The following is a 19347-nucleotide window of genomic DNA, read 5'->3' as shown; positions in this document are numbered from 1 at the left end:
AACCCCACTCACTCCAGGGCCGGCGACTGGAGGTGCAAGCCTCCGGCTGCCGGGTCCGTTTCCACCACCCCCACTCCAGGACCGGAGACAGGAGGCAGAAGCCTTCGGTTGCCCACTCCCTTCCCCTCCCCCACCACCCACTCCCAACAGGCACTGAGGGGAATGTAGGGTTGCCAGCTCTAAGGAGGGAAATACCTGGAGATTTGGGGGTGGATTCTGTAGAGGGCAGCATTGGGCGGGGGGGGGGCGGAAGGACTCAGCAGGTGTAATGTCATAGGGTCTACCCTCCAAAGCATCCATTTTCTCCAGGGGAACTGATCTCTGTCATCTGGAGATCAATTGTAACAGTGGGAGATCTCCAGGTCCCACCTGGAGATTGGCAACCCTAGGGGAAAGTCAGCTGCACAGCAGGGGGTTGAAGAGAATGGTTTGATGGCTGCTGGGCCAAGATTGGCAACAATAGTTCCCCAGGATCCCCATCGTAAATGCACCAAACAATTCCTCAAGATTTTCCAAAACACTACTCTGTTGATAAATTGCAACACTTTGAATTAGCACCAGAGCTTTAAGATCTCTCCAGCTGTCACCTGGAGACTGGCAACAGCTTGTCTGGAGTGTGGGCAGTATGGCATTGTATCTGTCTGAGGTCCCCCTCTTCCTCCTCCTCCTCAGACCCCACCCTCAGCAGGCTTCATCCCTAAAATATCCTGGAAGTTTCCAACCTGGAATTGACAACCCTATATCCTTTCCTGGCAACCATCAGCCAACCTTTATCTGCCTGTCTGTCTTAAGTTTTACAACCCCCCCCCCCCCAGCCTCTTCCTAGGGAAAGGGCAGCTGACATCATTCTCCTCTCCCCTATGAGGTATGTTATGCAACTGAAAATCCCAACTGCCTTGCGGGGGGGTGAGTTTGAGGTGTGGAATGGAGTGTAGTCCAATCAGCTTCCATATGCAAATAACCTTAGAACGCTGGGCGGGACTGCACAAAGCAGCCAGTCAACCCAGCCAGTGTCTTCTGAGTGGCAGTTTTTCCGGCCTAACACTAAAGGGGCCAAATTTAGAATGTTGCGAAATAGAACGTTGCTATTCAATTATTATAAGGGAGAGATACAGAGTCTCCTATCTTCTGTTCCTGTTTACTACCACTCCCTTTTCTCCTTGATCTTTGCCATTTTCTTTCTCATTCTCATAATTTTTCCTGAGTTTGGAATTCTGTTTAACTTGAGCTATGATGGGACAGGAAATCTTGTTCATTCATTTTTTAAGTGGTGAACTTCAGCTTTTTCAGACTTGGGGTCTGCCTCTACCCCCAACCAAGAAAGTGGGACCACTTTTTAATTTTTTGTTGCACATGTCCATAGTTTTTCATCTGTCTATCCAGGTCTTTTCCCTGCTCTCTTGTAAGAAATCAAGAATTACCTTACTTGATTAGATCAAGTAAGTTTGTTTATTTTAGCATCCTGTTTCTGATCGAGGACAGTCTGTGGCTCATCTCCATTTTCTGTTCTTATCCTTAAATCCTTAGTTTAAAAAAATAATGAGGATCTCATCTGATTGAACTTTGTTAGAGGATCCCTGGCCATCTGTTGAAGTTCTAAGTTGTATATGAATTATATTTAACTGCATTTCATAACAAGGCTGTTCATATATGCCTCTGGTTTGAGGCCTTAAAACATTCATAGGTAGTCGTATTAAGAAAAAGTATGATATCCTTTTCCTCTAGGTATTTTATGCTTGTATCTGTAGAAGCCAAATAATATTGGGACAAGAATGTGTAAATCAAGAGAAACCTCAAAGTATGTGTGGCCAAAAAGTTAATGAAATAGGAAAACCCTGAGTTCTTAGCTCTAGAAGGCTTTTGAAGCATATCCAGTATAATGAGTGGTGGTCTGGAGCTGGCTAGTACTGGCTTGCAAAAGCTGATTGTTAGATTTTAACAAATTTTGTGAGCCAATTCAAAACTTCAGGATGTACGCACCCTTGGGCTTTACCTCCAGGTGGCGCCAAGCAGAGCCTACATGCAGGATTGAGAAACCTGCTGCGAAGTTTTCAAAATGACCGTTGCGGGAGTAAACAGATTCCTCACCAGAGGGAGTGAAGGTTTGTGAGGAATGCAGGGGCTGTGAAACTGTCCCATTGGGTGGGAAGAGGATTGTGTCTGTGGCTCAGGGGCGGACTGGGAGAAGACCTGGAATGGACCTTTTGCTTCAAAATGTACCTTTTGCTCCAAGATGGTGGATGATGATGGACACTTATTCATCGAGCTCTGTCTAGTGCTTAGTATGCTGTAGAGATATTTTGGAGATACTGCGGATAAATATTCTTGTCTAGGAAGTAACTGAAGACAGCCTATTTTATCTTGTGTTTGCTGTTCTATGAAGCTGACTGTGTGGGATTTGCAGGTTAGCAGCTTGGAAATACTGGCAAGTTCTCTGGCAAGGCCATCTAGAAACAACTGTGAAGGAGCTCGACATTGTTGCCATCTATATCCAGCTGCATCCAGACTCTTCGTATAAATTCCTTCTCTGCTGACCTGGTGCATTCTCGGTTTGAGTTCTCCCTTTGTACTGCCTCTTTGGTTTTAATTATTAATTGATTACTAAGTGCTAGTCACAGGTGTCAAGGCCAAAGCCTTCATCAAGTTAACGATAGAATGTTAAACAATCCTTACACCTGGAATTTTGAGTAAGTTGTTCGCATTCCTTCATTAATAGAGCTGCATTTATTTGGTTTCCAGAGGGATATTTGTGTTAGAAATAAAAGTGATGGGGGTTCAAAAGCACCTTTGTGGGTCAGGTGATTTAACCTCCCTTCCTGCTCTTAAACAAAGTAAGATTGAAGATTTCTTTGCTCCTGCTAACTCCCTCTCATATAATGTTTCTACCTCAAACCGTTTTGCAGTTTTATCAACTATCTCCGGGTCTCCCAAAGTGATACTCTGTTTGTAGATTGATGTGGAGACTCAGCCCCCTAATTAGAGGACGATGCAAACAATGGTATGTTTGTTTGCTATGTTTGTTGGTAACACTCTACGAGATCTTTCCTTCCTGACTGCTAAAACAGTGGAAAGTATTTTTGAACAGCTACAGCTCATGCTCTCAAAGATTGACTCTCTAGTTCACATAGTAACTGAGAATTAAAACAGGAGGCCTTTAAGATCTAGGAGTACTGAGTGGACAACAGCTGGCTTCAGGAGGAAGCTTTGAAAGATTGTGGGAACCATTCCAACCCTTTCCTGCCTGATAGTGGGAGAGGTTTCTCACATTTAGTCCTCCAGTCTCATAAGAGCTGTCTGACCATCTACCAGTTGAATTGATATATCCCTTTTTGGAATACGAAATTCCGTGCTGAGCAGCACCTGAGAAATTTGTTTGGCAACTGAATTAGGTATTTTAAGTTGAAATCAGTTGAACTCCTCAATTGCTCTTGCCAGGCTTGTAGAGTATTATTAACATTTGACTGCCCAGCTGTCCTCTTGCTATTAATCTGATGGAAAGGCTTCCTAAATTGAAAGGGAATTTTCCCAACATGGGTTTTTATGAACACAAGACAATCTCCTCTTTTTAACCAGAAAACTTCACACCTCTTCAGTCTTGCAGCCAATGATAAGCACCAGATGGGAGGACCAGCAAAAATTTCACACCGTGAGCTAATTGGTCGGATGACCCTCCTGTTTGCCTGGAGACCAATGCTGAAAACAATGTAGAGAGCTCTCCTTTTAATGATATTCTGGAGAAGGACTTAATAAGTTCTTTTGTTGCTCTCGCAGCTTCATAGCAGACAGCAATCGCAGATAGTTTGGATCAACTGAGGTGTAGATATCTGGTAATTAAGAAGGTTTACTCAGCATTAATGCCCCAGATCTCCCTTGAATGGTGGATGCGAGCTAGTGTTGGTAAAGCCAAATCTAGCCCAACCTTCCTCTGATTTATTCAACCCTCCAGAGGGCCCCTCCTGTAGACAATGTGCTTCCTCCACCCAATGAATATACTTATACCCATCCCCCTAATAGAGGTGAGGGAAGTGACATAATCCTCAACTGTTGCGTTGAGGATTTTGAATTGGGAGCAACAGAACTTTTGACACAGAAGGTAGTGGATAACTCTCCCAACCCACATCAAGTGTCTTCTCTCAAAAATATTTTTGTAGACTCCATAGGGGACTTGGATAGTCTTGGAACCTTGGGTGGAGGAACACACAGGTGTCCAGCAGTGCTTCCTTGCTGCCTGTGTTGTATCCTGCTAGCCAGACTATTCCTGTAAGATGTGGGGGAGGGAGGTATGGTAGTGGGAGGACATCTGTCTCACGAAGGGTGATGAGATAAGGAAATGGTCAGACTCCTTCTAATCTCTGTCCCATCCCAAGGAATGGCGGTGTACAGGCACAGTTAATTCCCTTCTCTTTGACCTTTATGCTGTGTAATGCCAGGTTAGTAAGAAATAAAACCACCATTCTCCAGGAGACTATCCTGGAGGGATGCTTTGACCTGGCATGCTTGACTGAGACCTGGGTGGGTGAGTATGACGTAATTCTCGTCACTCAACTGACTCTGCCAGGATACTTGATTCTCCATCAGCATCGAATTGAGGGGCGGGGGGGGGGAACGGAGTGGTGAGCCTCTTCCAGAGGATCTTTGTGCCAAACATCACATGCCTTGAATGAGACCGGATGAGAGGGCTGCTGGTGTACCATTTGCCCAGTTCACTAGTAAACTCTCTTCTGAGACTATCAGAGGTACTGGCTGACTGCATTTCCTTAGACTGTTGAACTTGGGGGACTAACTTCTATGCAGAGACTTCCTTACTTGGTGCAACCTCAGACTTCATGGCTACCGTGGCAACACTGAGACTCTCCCAGGTTGTATCGACCCCCATGTATGAAGCAGGCCACACACTAGATTTGATCTTTCACGCAGGGCTTGATCTGAATAGTGTGGTTGTTTGTGAACTGATGCCATGGTCAGACCACTTCCTCATAAAGGTCGGTTTGAGGGTGGCCATTCTCTCTTGCAGGGGCAATGAGCGTATTTGGATCCTGATGGTTTCCAAAATGCTCTGCAGGATTTATCTGGACCTGCTGGGAGTTCCCTTGATGAACTGAGATTTGGAACAGAGTTCTTCAGGAAGCTCTCGTGTCTCTGTGGCTCCTTGGTATAATGAGAGTTGCTCAGATGGTGAGAGTGGAATTGGTGACGAACACAGGACGAAGCTGTGAGAACACACTATAGAGCTCAATTGAAGGCCTATGAGGTGGCAATGAAAGCGGCGGAAAGAGATTATTTTGCTGCCTCCATTGTATCTGCTAGCTCAGCTAGTTCAATTATTCAGATTGGTTCAACAGTTGACCACCCCTCTAGTAAAAGTCATACTAATTTGACCCTCTGCTGTGATTCATTTGCAAACTTTTTTGTGGATAAAGTCTCTAAGTTCTGCCTGGAATTGGCTGCTAAATTTGATAACAGTAGTGGGATAGGGGTTTCACTTGCACCATCTGGTTCTTCTTTGGACAATTTTGGCCTGCTTACCCTTGAGGATACTGACAGTTGTGAAGCCAACTACCTGCTGTTTGGATCCTTGTCCCCTGTGGCTGATAAAATCACGCCAAGAAGTGGTAAGATTATTAATTTGTCTGTCTCACAGGACTGTTCCCCTAGCTCCCTTAAGAAGGTGATTGTTAGTTTTAGACCTTTGTTAAAGAAACCACTCTTAGATAAAAGGAGCTAGCCAATTACCGCCCAGTGTCTAATCTACCTTTTCTGGGGAAGGTAATTAGGTAAGCAGTGGCCAAGCAGCTCCAGGTTTTCCTGGATGAAACATCTTCCCTGGACCCTTTTCAGTTGGGCTTCAGGCATGGCTTTGGGACGAAGACAGCACTAGTTGCTTTGGTTGATGATCTCCATTTACATCTGGATAAAGGCATGCTGGCCCTGTTGATCCTTCTGGATCAATCAGTGGCCTTTGATACAGTTGACTTGGTCCTGATCAATCGCCTTGCCTCCTTGGAGGAAAAGGGCATTGCCCTTAGTTGGTTCTTCTCGTTTCTCCAGGGACACTCAGAGGATCGCTATCGGGGTGGAGAATTCCACTCAATGAAACCTGAAATCCTCTCTCCGATGTTATTTAACATATATATGCACCCTCTTGCCAAGATCTTCAGGAGGTTTGGAGTTGGGTGCCATCAATATGCTGTTGACACTCAGCTCTTCCTCCTGCTGGATAAGCAGCTGGCAGCAGGGCTTTCAGCACAATCCCAGTGTCTGGATGCAGTAGTCCAATGGTTATGGGGGAGCTGGCTGAAGTTGAATCCATTCAAGATGGAAGCCACATGGCTGGAAAAGACACAAATGCCAGCTGGAGGGTCACTCCCAAAACCCAGTGGTGTCCAGTTGACAGCTGTTGATTCTGCACAGAGCCTCTGGGTGTGGTTGGATTCCGCACTATCATTGGATAAACAAGTGTCCGTGGTAGTGCGGTCAGCATTTTTTTGCCTGTGCCAGGGCTGCTAGCTGGCTCCATATTTGACTGGGTCAGACTGCCACAATGATCCATGCAGCAGTCACCTCCAGATTGGACTACTGTAGTTCGTACATAGGGCTACCCTTGAAAACACTTCAGAAATTGTAGGTGGTCCAGAATGCAGCTGCCACGTTACTGTCTGGAACATCATGGTCAATCTCTGGATCCAATTCAAGATGTTGGTATTAACCTTCAGAGTCCTCAGTGGTCTGGGACCCTCATATCTATGGGACCGCCTCTCCTGTTACAACCCCTTGCACTGTCTTCAGTCATCATCTAGGGTCTTCTTGCAGGTGCCTGGCTCCAGAATGTCAAGGGAAGGGACTTCTCAGTTGTGGCCCCTACTCTGTGGAATACAGTCTTGGATGACACCTGTTGCCTTGCTGGACTTTAGTTTCTGCAGGGCATGAAAAGTTGATTTATTTAGGTTGACCTTTGGAGGGTAACCACGTGTTTGGGCTGTTTTAATAGTGATATGGTGATAGCCACATTTTGATAATTCAATGTTAATATTTTATATTTGTTATTTGTTTGTATGTATGTTGTTTTACCTTATTGGGTTTAATGTTGTAAGTCACCGCAAGACCCTTTGGGTGAGTGGTGATTAAAAATCAAATAAGTAAATAGACCTAGAAACGGCTCCTGCCCCCTCATTCCTCTCACTGATGGAGGGCTGGAGAGAAAGCAGGTGCTGCTGTATTCTTCCTTGTAGGGGTGGGCCAGAACAGGGCAAAGCTGGGCACTCATTCTCACCTATGGCACCAGGTGCATGTCAGCAAAGTGAATCCAGGGGCTGGTGTGCCCATGTTTCTCCTTGCCAGCCCCACAGGGCTCAGGGTGGAGTTGGGTGCCTGTGCCTCCCTTCTACTCTTCTCCAGACATGGGGGTATGTGCTTAAGGCAACAACCCACACAGATTTCTCCCCTTTAAAATAGGAGCATACAGTCTAAAATAGGGCAAATGCAGCAGCATAAGTTAGCTATCATTATTACAAAGGAAAACATAATTTCATCATTAACTGTTTTGCTGCAGGAGTAGTAGGACTACTTCATAGCAATATGGTAAGGGTTTTGTGCTGAGAAAATACAAATTCTTGACAATAAATGTGTTGGTTGTGAATACATTCTGTGGATCCCCTCCCTTCAAACTCCAGAGCAACAGGAATTTCTTGCTTTACAATTGTTGCTCTGGGAGACCCACGTTGGAGTATTCACTTGGCCATGGACCTTGGGCCAGTCATTCTCTCTGAACCTACCCTACCCTACCGGGTTGTTGTTAAGTTAAAATGGAGGAGGAAAAATAATACTGTAATCTGCTTTGGGACCCCATTGGGGAGAAAAGAGGGATGTTTAAAATAAAGAAATGCAAGGTCTTTGATCTAAGCTCGGGTTTTAATACTATTGTTAGGTGCTCTGTTTGGGCTAGAAACTTGAATTTTTACTTTAGCCAAGGAGTGAAGAAATGTTATAGTATTTTATGAAAAACTTAAGTTTATTTTGAAGTTAAGGAGCATTGTTCAAACATGGTCTAAGATTTGGATTTGTAGCACACACATAATTTGTTTGAACAGTATTGGATATTTTATTATTATTTGTGTGCTACAAATCCTTTTTATCAGTAAAATTTATAATAATTTATAATAAAGTCATACACACACACACACACACACCGAGGGCCAGTTATTAAAATCTTACCATCATACCCCTAGGTATAATGCTTATGCTGGTTACATATGAGAAACAGACTAATAGATCCCCTGCATTAGGTTATATCTCCTTGTAACTCATTCCTTGTAACTTACTGAAAAAGTCAGGTTTGGTAACTCAGTACATCAATTGATTTTTGTTACAGGTTGGTCCCAAAGGACGAGTTGTAGGAATTGATCATATCAAAGAATTGGTAGATGAATCAATAAATAATGTCAGAAAAGATGATCCTTCATTGCAATCTTCAGGAAGAGTGAAGCTGATTGGTGAGTACTAGAGTTTAAGAAGTTTAGAGTTTAAGAAGTATAGAATTATGGTTGCTTTATGCAGACTTCTAATTATCACTGCCTTGTCGTGGCGAGGGGGCTTGCGCAGTTCAATGAAGCTGTGGGCTATGCCGTGAAGGGCCACCCAAGACGGACAGGCCACAGCAGAGAACTCAGACCAAGCGTGATCCACCTGGAGAAGGAAATGGCAACCCACTCCAGTATTTTTGCCAAGAAAACCCCATGGACAGTATCAAAAGGCTAAAAGATATGACGCTGGAAGATGAGCCCCTCAGGTCGGAAGGTGTCCAATATGCTACTGAGGAAGAGCAGAGGGCAAGTACAAGTAACCCCAGAAAGAGTGAAGCGGCTGGGCCAAAGCCGAAAGGACCCTCAGTTGTGGATGTGTCTGATGGTGAAAGGAAAGTCCGATGCTGCAAAGAACAATACTACATAGGAACCTGGAATGTAAGATCTATGAATCAAGGTAAGCTTGACGTGGTCAAAAATGAGATGGCAAGACTGAACATCGATATCCTAGGAATCAGTGAACTAAAGTGGACAGGAATGGGCGAATTTAACTCAGAAGACCATTATATCTACTACTGTGGCCAGGAATCTCGTAGAAAAAATGGTGTGGCCTTTATAGTCAACAAGAGAGTGCAAAAGGCAGTACTGGGATACAATCTCAAAAATGACAGAATGATTTCTGTCCGATTCCAAGGCAAACCATTCAACATCACAGTAATTCAAGTGTATGCCCCAACCACTGATGCAGAAGAGGCTGAAGTGGACCGGTTCTATGAAGACCTACAACACCTCCTAGAACTAACACCAAAAAATGATGTCCTCATCATCATAGGGGACTGGAATGCTAAAGTAGGAAGTCAAAAGGTAACTGGAATAACAGACAAGTTTGGCCTTGGAAAGCAAAATGAAGCAGGGCAAAGGTTAACAGAGTTTTGTCAAGAGAACACACTGGTCATAGCGAACACCCTTTTCCAACAACCTAAGAGGCGACTCTACACATGGACATCACCAGATGGGCAACACCGAAATCAGATTGACTATATAATTTGCAGTCAAAGATGGAGAAGCTCTATCCAGTCAGTAAAAACAAGACCTGGAGCTGACTGTGGTTCAGATCATGAGCTACTCATTGCAAAATTCAGACTTAAACTGAAGAAAATTGGGAAAACCACGAGGCCATTCAGGTTTGACCTAGATCGCATCCCTGATGAATATACAGTAGAGGTGAAGAATAGATTCAAGGGTCTGGATTTGATAGATAGAGTGCCTGAAGAACTATGGACAGAGGTTCGTGACATCGTACAGGAGGCAGCAATCACCACCATCCCAAAGAAAAAGAAATGTAAGAAAGCAAAGTGGCTTTCTGATGAGGCTTTACAAATAGCAGAGGAAAGAAGGAAAGCGAAAGGCAAAGGCGAAAAGGAAAGATTTACCCAACTGAACGCAGATTTCCAGAGAACAGCAAGGAGAGATAAGGAGGCCTTCCTGAATGAACAGTGCAAAGTAATAGAAGAAAACAATAGAATGGGAAGGACTAGAGATCTCTTCAAGAAAGTTGGAGAAATCAAGGGAGCGTTCCATGCAAAGCTGGCCATGATAAAGGACAAAAACGGTAGGGACCTAACAGAAGCAGAAGAGATTAGGAAAAGATGGCAAGAATACACAGAAGAACTATACAAGAAAGACCTCGATGTCCTTGACAACCACGACGGTATAATCACTGACCTCGAGCCAGACATCCTGGAATGTGAAGTTAAATGGGCCTTAGAAAGCATTGCTAACAACAAAGCTAGTGGAGGTGATGGTATTCCAGCTGAGCTATTCAAAGTCTTAGAAGATGATGCTGTTAAAGTTCTGCACTCCATTTGCCAGCAAATTTGGAAAACGCAACAGTGGCCACAGGATTGGAAAAGGTCAGTATACATTCCAATCCCAAAGAAGGGCAATGCCAAGGAATGTTCAAACTATCGCACAATTGCACTCATATCACACGCTAGCAAGGTCATGCTCAAGATCCTACAAGCTAGGCTTCAACAGTACGTGGATAGAGAACTACCAGAAGTACAAGCTGGGTTTCGAAGAGGTAGAGGAACGAGAGATCATATTGCCAACATTCGCTGGATTATGGAGAAAGCAAGAGAGTACCAGAAAAATATCTACTTCTGCTTCATTGACTATGCTAAAGCCTTTGACTGTGTGGATCACAACAAACTATGGCAGGTCCTTAAAGAGATGGGAGTACCAGACCACCTCACATGTCTCTTGAGAAACCTGTATAAGGGCCAAGAAGCGACAGTTAGAACCGGATATGGAACAACTGATTGGTTCAGCATAGGAAAAGGAGTACGACAAGGATGTATATTGTCGCCTTGCTTATTTAATATATATGCAGAGTACATCATGCGAAATGCTGGCCTGGATGAATCACAAGCGGGAATTAAGATTGCTGGGGAAAAGATCAACAACCTCAGATATGCAGATGATACCACTCTAATGGCTGAAAGTGAAGAGGATCTAAAGAGCCTCTTGCTCAGAGTAAAAGAGGAGAGCGCAAAAGTGGGCTTGAAGCTCAACATCAAAAAAACTAAGATCATGGCATCCGGCCCCATCACTCCTTGGCAAATAGAAGGGGAAGCTGTGGAAGTAGTGACAGACTTCACGTTCCTGGGATCCCAGATCACCGCAGACTGTGACTGCAGCCATGAAATTAAAAGACGCCTGCTCCTTGGGAGGAAAGCGATGGCGAACCTAAACAGCATGATAAAAAGTAGAGACATCACCCTGCCAACAAAAGTCCGCATGGTCAAAGCAATGGTATTCCCAGTAGTCATGTATGGCTGTGAGAGTTGGACTATAAGGAAGGCCGAGCGCCGAAGAATAGATTCTTTTGAACTATGGTGCTGGAGGAGACTCTTGAGAGTCCCTTGGACTGCAAGAAGAACAAATCAGTCAATCCTCAAAGAAATCAACCCTGACTGTTCCCTGGAAGGCCAGATAATGAAACTGAAGCTCAAATACTTTGGCCACCAAATGAGAAGGGAGCACTCACTGGAAAAGACCCTGATGCTGGGAAAGATTGAAGGTCAAAGAAGACGGGGACGGCAAAGGATGAGATGGTTAGACAGTGTCAGCGATGCAACGAACATGAAATTGAACCAACTTCGGAGGACGGCGGAAGACAGGAGAGCCTGGCGGGAGATTGTCCATGGGGTCGCGAAGAGTCGGACTCGACTGTGCGACTGAACAACAACTTGAAGCCATAAGACCAAGTGTCAAGTGTACAAATTCCAGAGAGGTAACCATGTTAATATACTGTAGCAAAAATAAGAAAGAGAGCACTGGCACCTTTCAAGACTGAAAGAACCAGCTGTGATGTAATGGTTAGAGTGTCAGACTAGATCTGGGAGACCAGATTCAGAACTCCACTCTACTGTGGAAACTTGCTAGGTGACCTTGGGCCACTGACTTTTGCTTGGTCTAATCTACCTCACAAGAAGATTGTGAGGATAAAATAGCGGAGGGAATAATAATGTCTTCTCTCTACTGGGGACAAAACAGGATATAAATATTTAAATAAAATAAAAAATTGATGTGAGCTTTTGTGAGCCAGAGCCCACTTTGTTAGATGCACAAGTATTGCATATGTGCCAGCTGAATAGAGCACTTCATGGCTCATGAAAGCTTATAGCACATTGATTTGGGGACTGAAAATGGCTTACAACTAGGGAATGAGCACGAACTGGGAAAATGGCTTACAACTAGGGAATGAGCACGAACTGGGAAAATGGTGGCTCATGTTGGTTCGTGGTTCGTTTGATTACATGAACCACAAACTTTCACGAACTTTTCCCGTTTCCTGAACTGGTTTGTGAGTTTGGGAGGTTGGTAGGACAGCCCCCTCGCGAATTAAAGATGCCGAACTCACAGAGTCTTCAGCAGGGTCCCCTCCACCTGCCCTCCAAGTTTGGTTAAGATTGGATTTGGGATGTCTGAGTTATAGCCCCCCAAAGCAGATGCCCCCAGGTAAGCTCAGCTCTTGCCTTCCCTTAAATCAGCCATGAAGCAAGCAGTTCTTCCTAACTCGCTCTCACACAGCTCCTCTTTCTTCCTCCTGCAAAGTGAAAGCAGCTGAGTCAAGGTGTGGTGTATATGCTCCCATAGAGCAGATGGGAGCTCCGAGGTTGGCTCCCAGAGGTGCCAATCAAGTTATGGACAACTGCTATGGGTGTTTCTAGGGCTCTCCACAAGTCCACCCCCAGCATTGCCTACTAGGAATGGGTTGAATTGGCGCCAGGCTGTCTGGAGAAGCTCTGATGAACCACCATGGGAAAAAGGCAGTTTATTTTTGGATTCAGGAATGATGCAACCAAACAAACCGGTTTGAAACAAACCATGAACCGGCCTGGTTCGTGCTCAAACCGTGGTTCATTTTTTGGTTCGTCCCATCCCTGCTTACATAATTCTCTCTTTCTCCATTTTATCCTTAGAGCATGTGAATGGCCCAAGGTCCACTCTATAAGCTTCCATGGTTAGAGTGGGGTTTCAGATCTGGATTTTCCAGATCCTAGACCAGCTCTTACACCGCAACACCATGCTGGCTCTCAACATATATATTAGTTTTTAAGATGCCTCAAGAGTTTTTGTTGTTCTGTTCAGTTTGCAGAAGAACTTAACCTTTGCACAACTTTCAGTTAAATTTGCTCAGATTTGCAACCTTGTGTCCTGGTTTTACAGTTCATTTTCTTTGCAAAGAGTTCATTGGATTTTGGTGGAAAGATGTTGGCAGGAACAATATAATCCTCCCACATTCAGCCTTAGCCTTATTCACCTGTACAGGTCCTTCCTCATTATGGCATCTGAATGGCAAAGCTGTTCCATATACAGTGAGTTGCACAACTCTGGCGAGTGCAGGGTCTGTCCTCATATATGGCTGTCCAGGGTTTGGGGTCACTTGGGTAGCTGGCTTAAATGTGTACCAGTCAAAACTGATAATAACAGAAGCGCAGAGAGTTTTGGTAGTGAAGTAGAAACAGTTCACCTTTTAGTCCCCTGTAGGGGCGTGCAATTTTTTTTTGGACCTGAAAAACTTTCAGGATTTCTGAAAAATCCTGGATCCCAATACCAGTACGGTATTCAGAATCGGGATTTTTTGGAAATCCTGATATTTTTTTTCCAGGTCCAGTAGACCCACAAAGAAAAATACAGGTAAAAAAGAAAGCCACCACAAAGCTGAGCCAGCATGGAGCAATCTGCTCCCTGTGGGCATAGCAAATCCTGGCTGGGCTCACTTCTCCTGCAGTCCAATTTAAACTGGGCTGCAGGAGAAGCGAGCCCCAGGAGCTGCTGTGGCGCATGGAGCACATTGCTCCCAGTGGCACAGAAGAACCTGGCTGGGCTTGCTTCTCCTGCAGTCTGGTTTAAACCAGGGTGCAGGAGAAGCAAGCCCCAGGAACCTGTAGGGAGGAATCTGTTCCTGGTAGCACAGATTCTAGGGCTAGCTTCTTCTGCAGCCTAGTTTAAACCTGGCTGCATGAGAAGCCAGCCCCAAGCTGAACAGGCAGGAACAGTCTGCTCCCCACTGGCATAGCTGATCCTTGGGCTGTCTCCTGCAGTCCCTTTAAACTTTATGTATTGCATGTATTCTCTAAGTCATGTATTGCAATGGCTAAAATTCCATTGTGACTTCAGACTGGCTGTGAAGATGTTAGACTCTTGTGTAGCTTATGTGCCATAGAACTATTGTAGAATATTGTCATTTTTAATACTCCAAAAATATTGTGATAGTAGCATTCCAATCCTTACAGGTGTGCAGTACTGCATATTGGGTAGGGCTATACCAAACAGCTCCAGTACATCTGTCTTAGAGAAGCACTTCTGCCTATATTCGTTGACCATCCATTTCTTTGAATTCATGTTACTCGTTCCTAGTAGAAATCCCTGGTGAGGATACCATTGCAATGTAGTGGGATAGTTGTGTCATTTCCAGCAATGTGCAAAATGATAAGTTTAGAATTTCAGCTATGAATTCAGTCCTTAATCAAACTACCAATAATATCTTAAAGACAGCTGGTCACTGTCCATTAACATTTTTTTCTTTCAGTGGGGGATGGAAGAATGGGATATCCAGAAGAAGCTCCATATGATGCTATTCATGTAGGAGCTGCCGCACCAGTTGTACCCCAAGCAGTAAGTGACTTTTGTTTGTATATGATGCATTTTTTTAACGGAAATATGTTTTTAAGTTATAATGGCAGGCAGGGTAGCCTAAACCTGCTACAAACGGTGGGTTCTCTAGCTGGGTTTATTTTAACTGAATTTTATTTAATCCATTGAAGTACTTGATTTGGGATACTAGACTTTTATGCCAGTTTGAGCTCATGTTTCCAAGAACTGTAGGAACTGGAAATATAGAGCTTGTCTGCATACTGAATTAGGAATGGTGTGTTTCTGTTGGTTATCCCTGGCTGAGAGATAATGTGGATGATCAAAAGGAATCCTATATTGTCAGTTGAGACAATATTATATTTCAATGGTGAGGTGCAAAAAGTATAAATATTAAATTGCCTCTGAAGCGGTCCTTTTTCTCCCTCACATTGTTATCTTGAGGTTGAGAACAGGAACAAAACGTGCTGTTATCTGAACTTGCTATGTTAAATCAAGACCTGCAGATTTATCTGTTGCAGTCTTATATAATGGGTTAGATACAAGCTCCCATGAATGGAGCTCACAGGAGGCAATTGTCCCCATTTTTTCTCATCATTTCCTTGTGTGCCAGCTATTGCTAAGGTGACCCTCAGAAACAGTATAGTGTGTGGCTCAGGAGGCTGCAGCAAGGAGGAGGAATTAGCAGAAACCCATACCCCACATACTCAAATGCAAATTGAGAAAGCTCCCTGAAGAGAACACAAGTGCAAGATATGGGAGGGGCATGATTTTGACCTATTCCCTTTTTAGTGGCAGCCCTCAATGCCATGTGGCGTATGGTTCTTGAGAGTCCCCTGACCCTCAGCAGCAGCAGCTTTGTAGAGGTGAGGGGAACAAGGGGCAGCTCAGGGAATAAAAAGTTAATAACTGCAACTTTGCAGCCACATTATCTGCATGTAAAGTAAAGGTAAAGGTTCCCTTGCTCAAAAGCCAGTCCAATCCGACTCTAGGGTTATGGTGCTCATCTCTGTTTCAAAGCCGAAGAGCCAGCACTGTCCGAAGACGTTTCAATGGTCATGTGGCCGGCATGACTAAACACCAAGGCGTACGGAACGCTGTTACCTTCCCACTGAAGTGCTACGTAATTATCTACTTGCAATTTCTTGCTTTCGAACTGCTAGGTTGGCAGGAGCTGGAACTAGAGACGGGAGCTCACTCCGTCATGCGGCACCCGGGTCTCGAACTGCTGAACTACTGAACTTCCACAGCCTGCAGTTCAGTGTCTTAACCACTTGAGCCACTGCAGCTCCTTTTATCTGCATGTACACACGTTTATTTCTGCATGGGGATGTCCCTTGATGGATCAGAGCTTCTCCCTTTATTATGTTGTGTGGTTAAAAATGACTGAAAGCTTTTTTTGATTTAAGACTTTGTTCATTGCTGGGCACTTGAACACTGGTATTCACTAATACTCAATTTGTCTCATTGTTTATTATGACCAACAATAAAATATTGCCAAAGTGACCTTGAACAAGCCTCTCATGAAAATACATGTACTGAATAATTGACCTTTTTTTTTTTTCAAATTACAGCTTATAGATCACTTGAAGCCTGGTGGAAGGCTAATATTACCTGTTGGACCTGCTGGAGGAAACCAGATGCTGGAACAGTATGATAAGCTAGAAGATGGCAGTGTCAAAATGAAGCCTCTGATGGGAGTGATATATGTGCCTTTAACAGATAAGGAGAAGCAGTGGTCAAGGTGGAAGTGATTTTCTGTTCAACTTTCTTCTTCCACACACTTACACATACAAGGTGAAAGGGTCTTGATTGTTAAGAGGTCAGCTTTTTAAGGCTGCGTTTGCTGTTGCTGCTTTCTGCTTTGCTGTACCACCAAAAGCAACCTGTTACATTGTTACATCACCATAAGGCAGTTCTCAAGCATTTTGCATTAAATGCTTAAAAATGCATGGATTGCACTTTATTTCGTTATTTATGGCTTCTTGAAGTTTTGTAGTAGTATTTAAAAATATTGCCTCCATTTAGAGGCTGTGGTGTTCCCTAGATTTAAATCTCTTTATCAGTGTTTCGTTTAGTTAGGTTTTGGTAGATGAAATACTATAGAAGAGGACCTTGTTTCACCTCACTATTACTTTGATCAAAGTAATGCACCACTGATAGCAGTTTAGCTAGTAGAAAATTAGAAACCATTATAGGACGCAACATAATTTCTAGGAAAGCGACACAAGCCAAATGCTTGTTTGCATTTTTCAAAAGATTCTGCCTTTTTGTTCTACAGTGAATTTTTTTTCAAGATTACACTTTCCCTAGTTCAATAATCCCATTAGTTCTCAGCTCTTCTGGATAATTTACCTTGAGAGAAATCAAAGCTTGCAGCATGTTGATGGTTTGTAGTTCAAAGCAAACTGAGTGGTCAGCTCTAAAAGTATACAGATAATTAACAAGCAGATCTGTTAAGCCACCATCTCACTATGCTGTTTGAATAAAAGTGTGTACTGGCTTCATTGATGAGAGTGCACATATGCTCAGTGTACAAATGCCATTTCACTTTGACATGTTATAAAATTGTGTTCAACTTGAATTTATAACAGTGAAAATTGTAGAAATGTCTTTGCAAAAATAAACTGATAAATTTTGTTTGACAGCCTTCTGCTGAAGCCCCATTGTATTCTGGGAGCGCTACTGAACTGCCATGTAGAATGCAAACATCTTATGAATGAATTACTTCCTACCAAAGCTGGTACAGAAAGCTTGCTTCTGTTCAGAGGCCTGCATTCTACTAACCAAGTTGCTATGTAATTGCATAATATATCTAATTCTCAGTGTGGGCCCCATCTGTGGATACTTAAATCCAGAGACTGAGGCTGTGGACAGCCAAGAGAGATCATTCCACAAACCTGAGAAAAGCTCCAGGTTTACAGAAAAACCTGGATTCCCTCCTAAATAATAATAGCAGAGCCTATATTTTTGAGAAGGGAGATTTCAGTTGTCATTGTGGGAGTTGCTAGGAAACCACAACAGTATTGCCATCCTTCAAGCATTGATTCCAGTCTATAAAAGGCAGGAGGAGGGGGCAGGTCCCTTTCCAGGGCTGTTTTGACCTTTGAGGGCAGACTTATTAGGGCAAGGCCTGCCAGCAACTACTAGAACACTTGCTACCACCTGACTTTCATGTCACCCATGCCAAGCTGCTTGCTACTGTTCAGCATTAGCCACCGCATGAAAGTCAGTATGGAGCTGTGGTTAAAGAGTTTCAGACTAGGATATAGGAGACACAGGTTCAAATCCCCACTCTACCATGGTGCTTACTAGGTGAATTTGGACCAGTCACTCTCTCAGCCTAACCTATATCACTGGATTGTTGTGAGGATAAAATGGAGGAGAGAAAAATGATGTAGGCTGCTTTGGGTCCACATTGTGGAGAAAGGGTATAAATGAAGCAAATAAGTAATAAATATAGCTGAAGATGGGGTGCAGGTAAGAGGTTGGTTTGTGGGTGTGATGGAAAAAAGGATGTAGGGAAAGATAAAGCTATGGGGGCTGCCAGGAATAGGAAAAGAGAAAATGGTGGGGGAGGGGTTGCAGGGAAAAGTGAGGTACCACCCACAAATCCTTGCACGTTCTCCGCTGCACAACTGGACGTGGCCCAGTCCAACAGCTGGAATCACAGAATTTCCCCAGAAGAGGCTGCCAGGGAAATAGAAGGAGGGGAAGCTTGAAGACAGGGGGCACATAAAGGTAGGTCAGCTGGTAGGTGGGAAGGAGAGAAGGAAGCAGGAAAAAGAGAGAGGCGATGAAGGCTTTCTGGGAAAAGAAAGATAAGATAATGGAGGAAGGGGAAAAGAGATGCCCTACAAATTGCTGCAGGACCATGTCCGCAGTAGTGATATTCCCCACACTGATGTTTTAAAAACTGCACATTATGTGACATTTTCCACAGTAGAGTTTTCCTTATCAGGCACAAACCCAAAGTTTACTCCTCCTTGCCCTGCGTTTTTGGAATCCTCCGTTTTAGCAAGTTCCAAATACACTCAGTAAGAAGGAGAAAACTTTGGGTTTGTGCCTGGTGAGGACTACTGCAGAAAATTTCACATAATGTCCAGTTTTAAAAACTTCAATGCAGGGAATTTCACTACTGCGGAAATGATCCAGGTCTCAATATGGCTCTGCCTGTGGATACTTAAATCCAGAAATTGGAGCCATGAACAGACAATACAGATCTTTTTACAAACCTGAGAAAAGTCCTTGGTTTGCAGATAAATCTGAAATCCATTAAAAAAAAACCCTACATGGGTATGTTAATCCCCCCCCCCCAAATAATAATAGCAGTACCTGAGTTTTGGGAAAGGGAAATCTGTGAGCCAGTGTGGTGTAGTGGATAGAGTGTCCAGCTAAGATCTGGGAGACCCAAGTTTAAATCCCCACTTTGCCATGTAAGCTTGCCAGGTGGCCTTGGGCCAGTCACTGTCTTTCAACCTAACTTATCTCACAATGTTGTGAGGATAAAATGGAGGAGAGAAGAATGATGTAAGCTGCTTTGGATGCCTATTGTGAAGAAAAGTTGGGGTATAAATGAAGAAAATAATAAAGTTGAAGAGTAGGGGGTAGGGGCAGAGAAAAGAAAGGATGGTGGCTCAGTAGAAGGCAAAAAAGAAGCAGGGAA

General features: G+C 43.8%; 1 protein-coding gene across 1 annotated transcript in view; it reads left to right on the top strand.

Annotated features, from left to right (window-relative positions):
* The window catches only part of PCMT1 (protein-L-isoaspartate (D-aspartate) O-methyltransferase), a 67791-nt gene that overhangs the window by 37586 nt on the left and 10858 nt on the right, over window positions 1-19347 (top strand). The window contains exons 5-7 of the mRNA XM_015410154.1: window positions 8369-8489; window positions 14620-14705; window positions 16256-16478. Coding sequence (XP_015265640.1) covers window positions 8369-8489; window positions 14620-14705; window positions 16256-16435 — 387 coding nt within the window. The 3' untranslated portion in view covers window positions 16436-16478. The remainder of the gene's footprint in view (window positions 1-8368; window positions 8490-14619; window positions 14706-16255; window positions 16479-19347) is intronic.

The sequence above is a fragment of the Gekko japonicus genome, unplaced genomic scaffold (genome assembly GCF_001447785.1).
Source record: "Gekko japonicus isolate JY-2015 unplaced genomic scaffold, Gekko_japonicus_V1.1 scaffold646, whole genome shotgun sequence".
NCBI lineage: Eukaryota > Metazoa > Chordata > Lepidosauria > Squamata > Gekkonidae > Gekko > Gekko japonicus.
The sequence above is the reverse complement of the archived record's forward strand: the minus strand, read 5'-3'. Positions and strand labels throughout refer to the sequence as shown.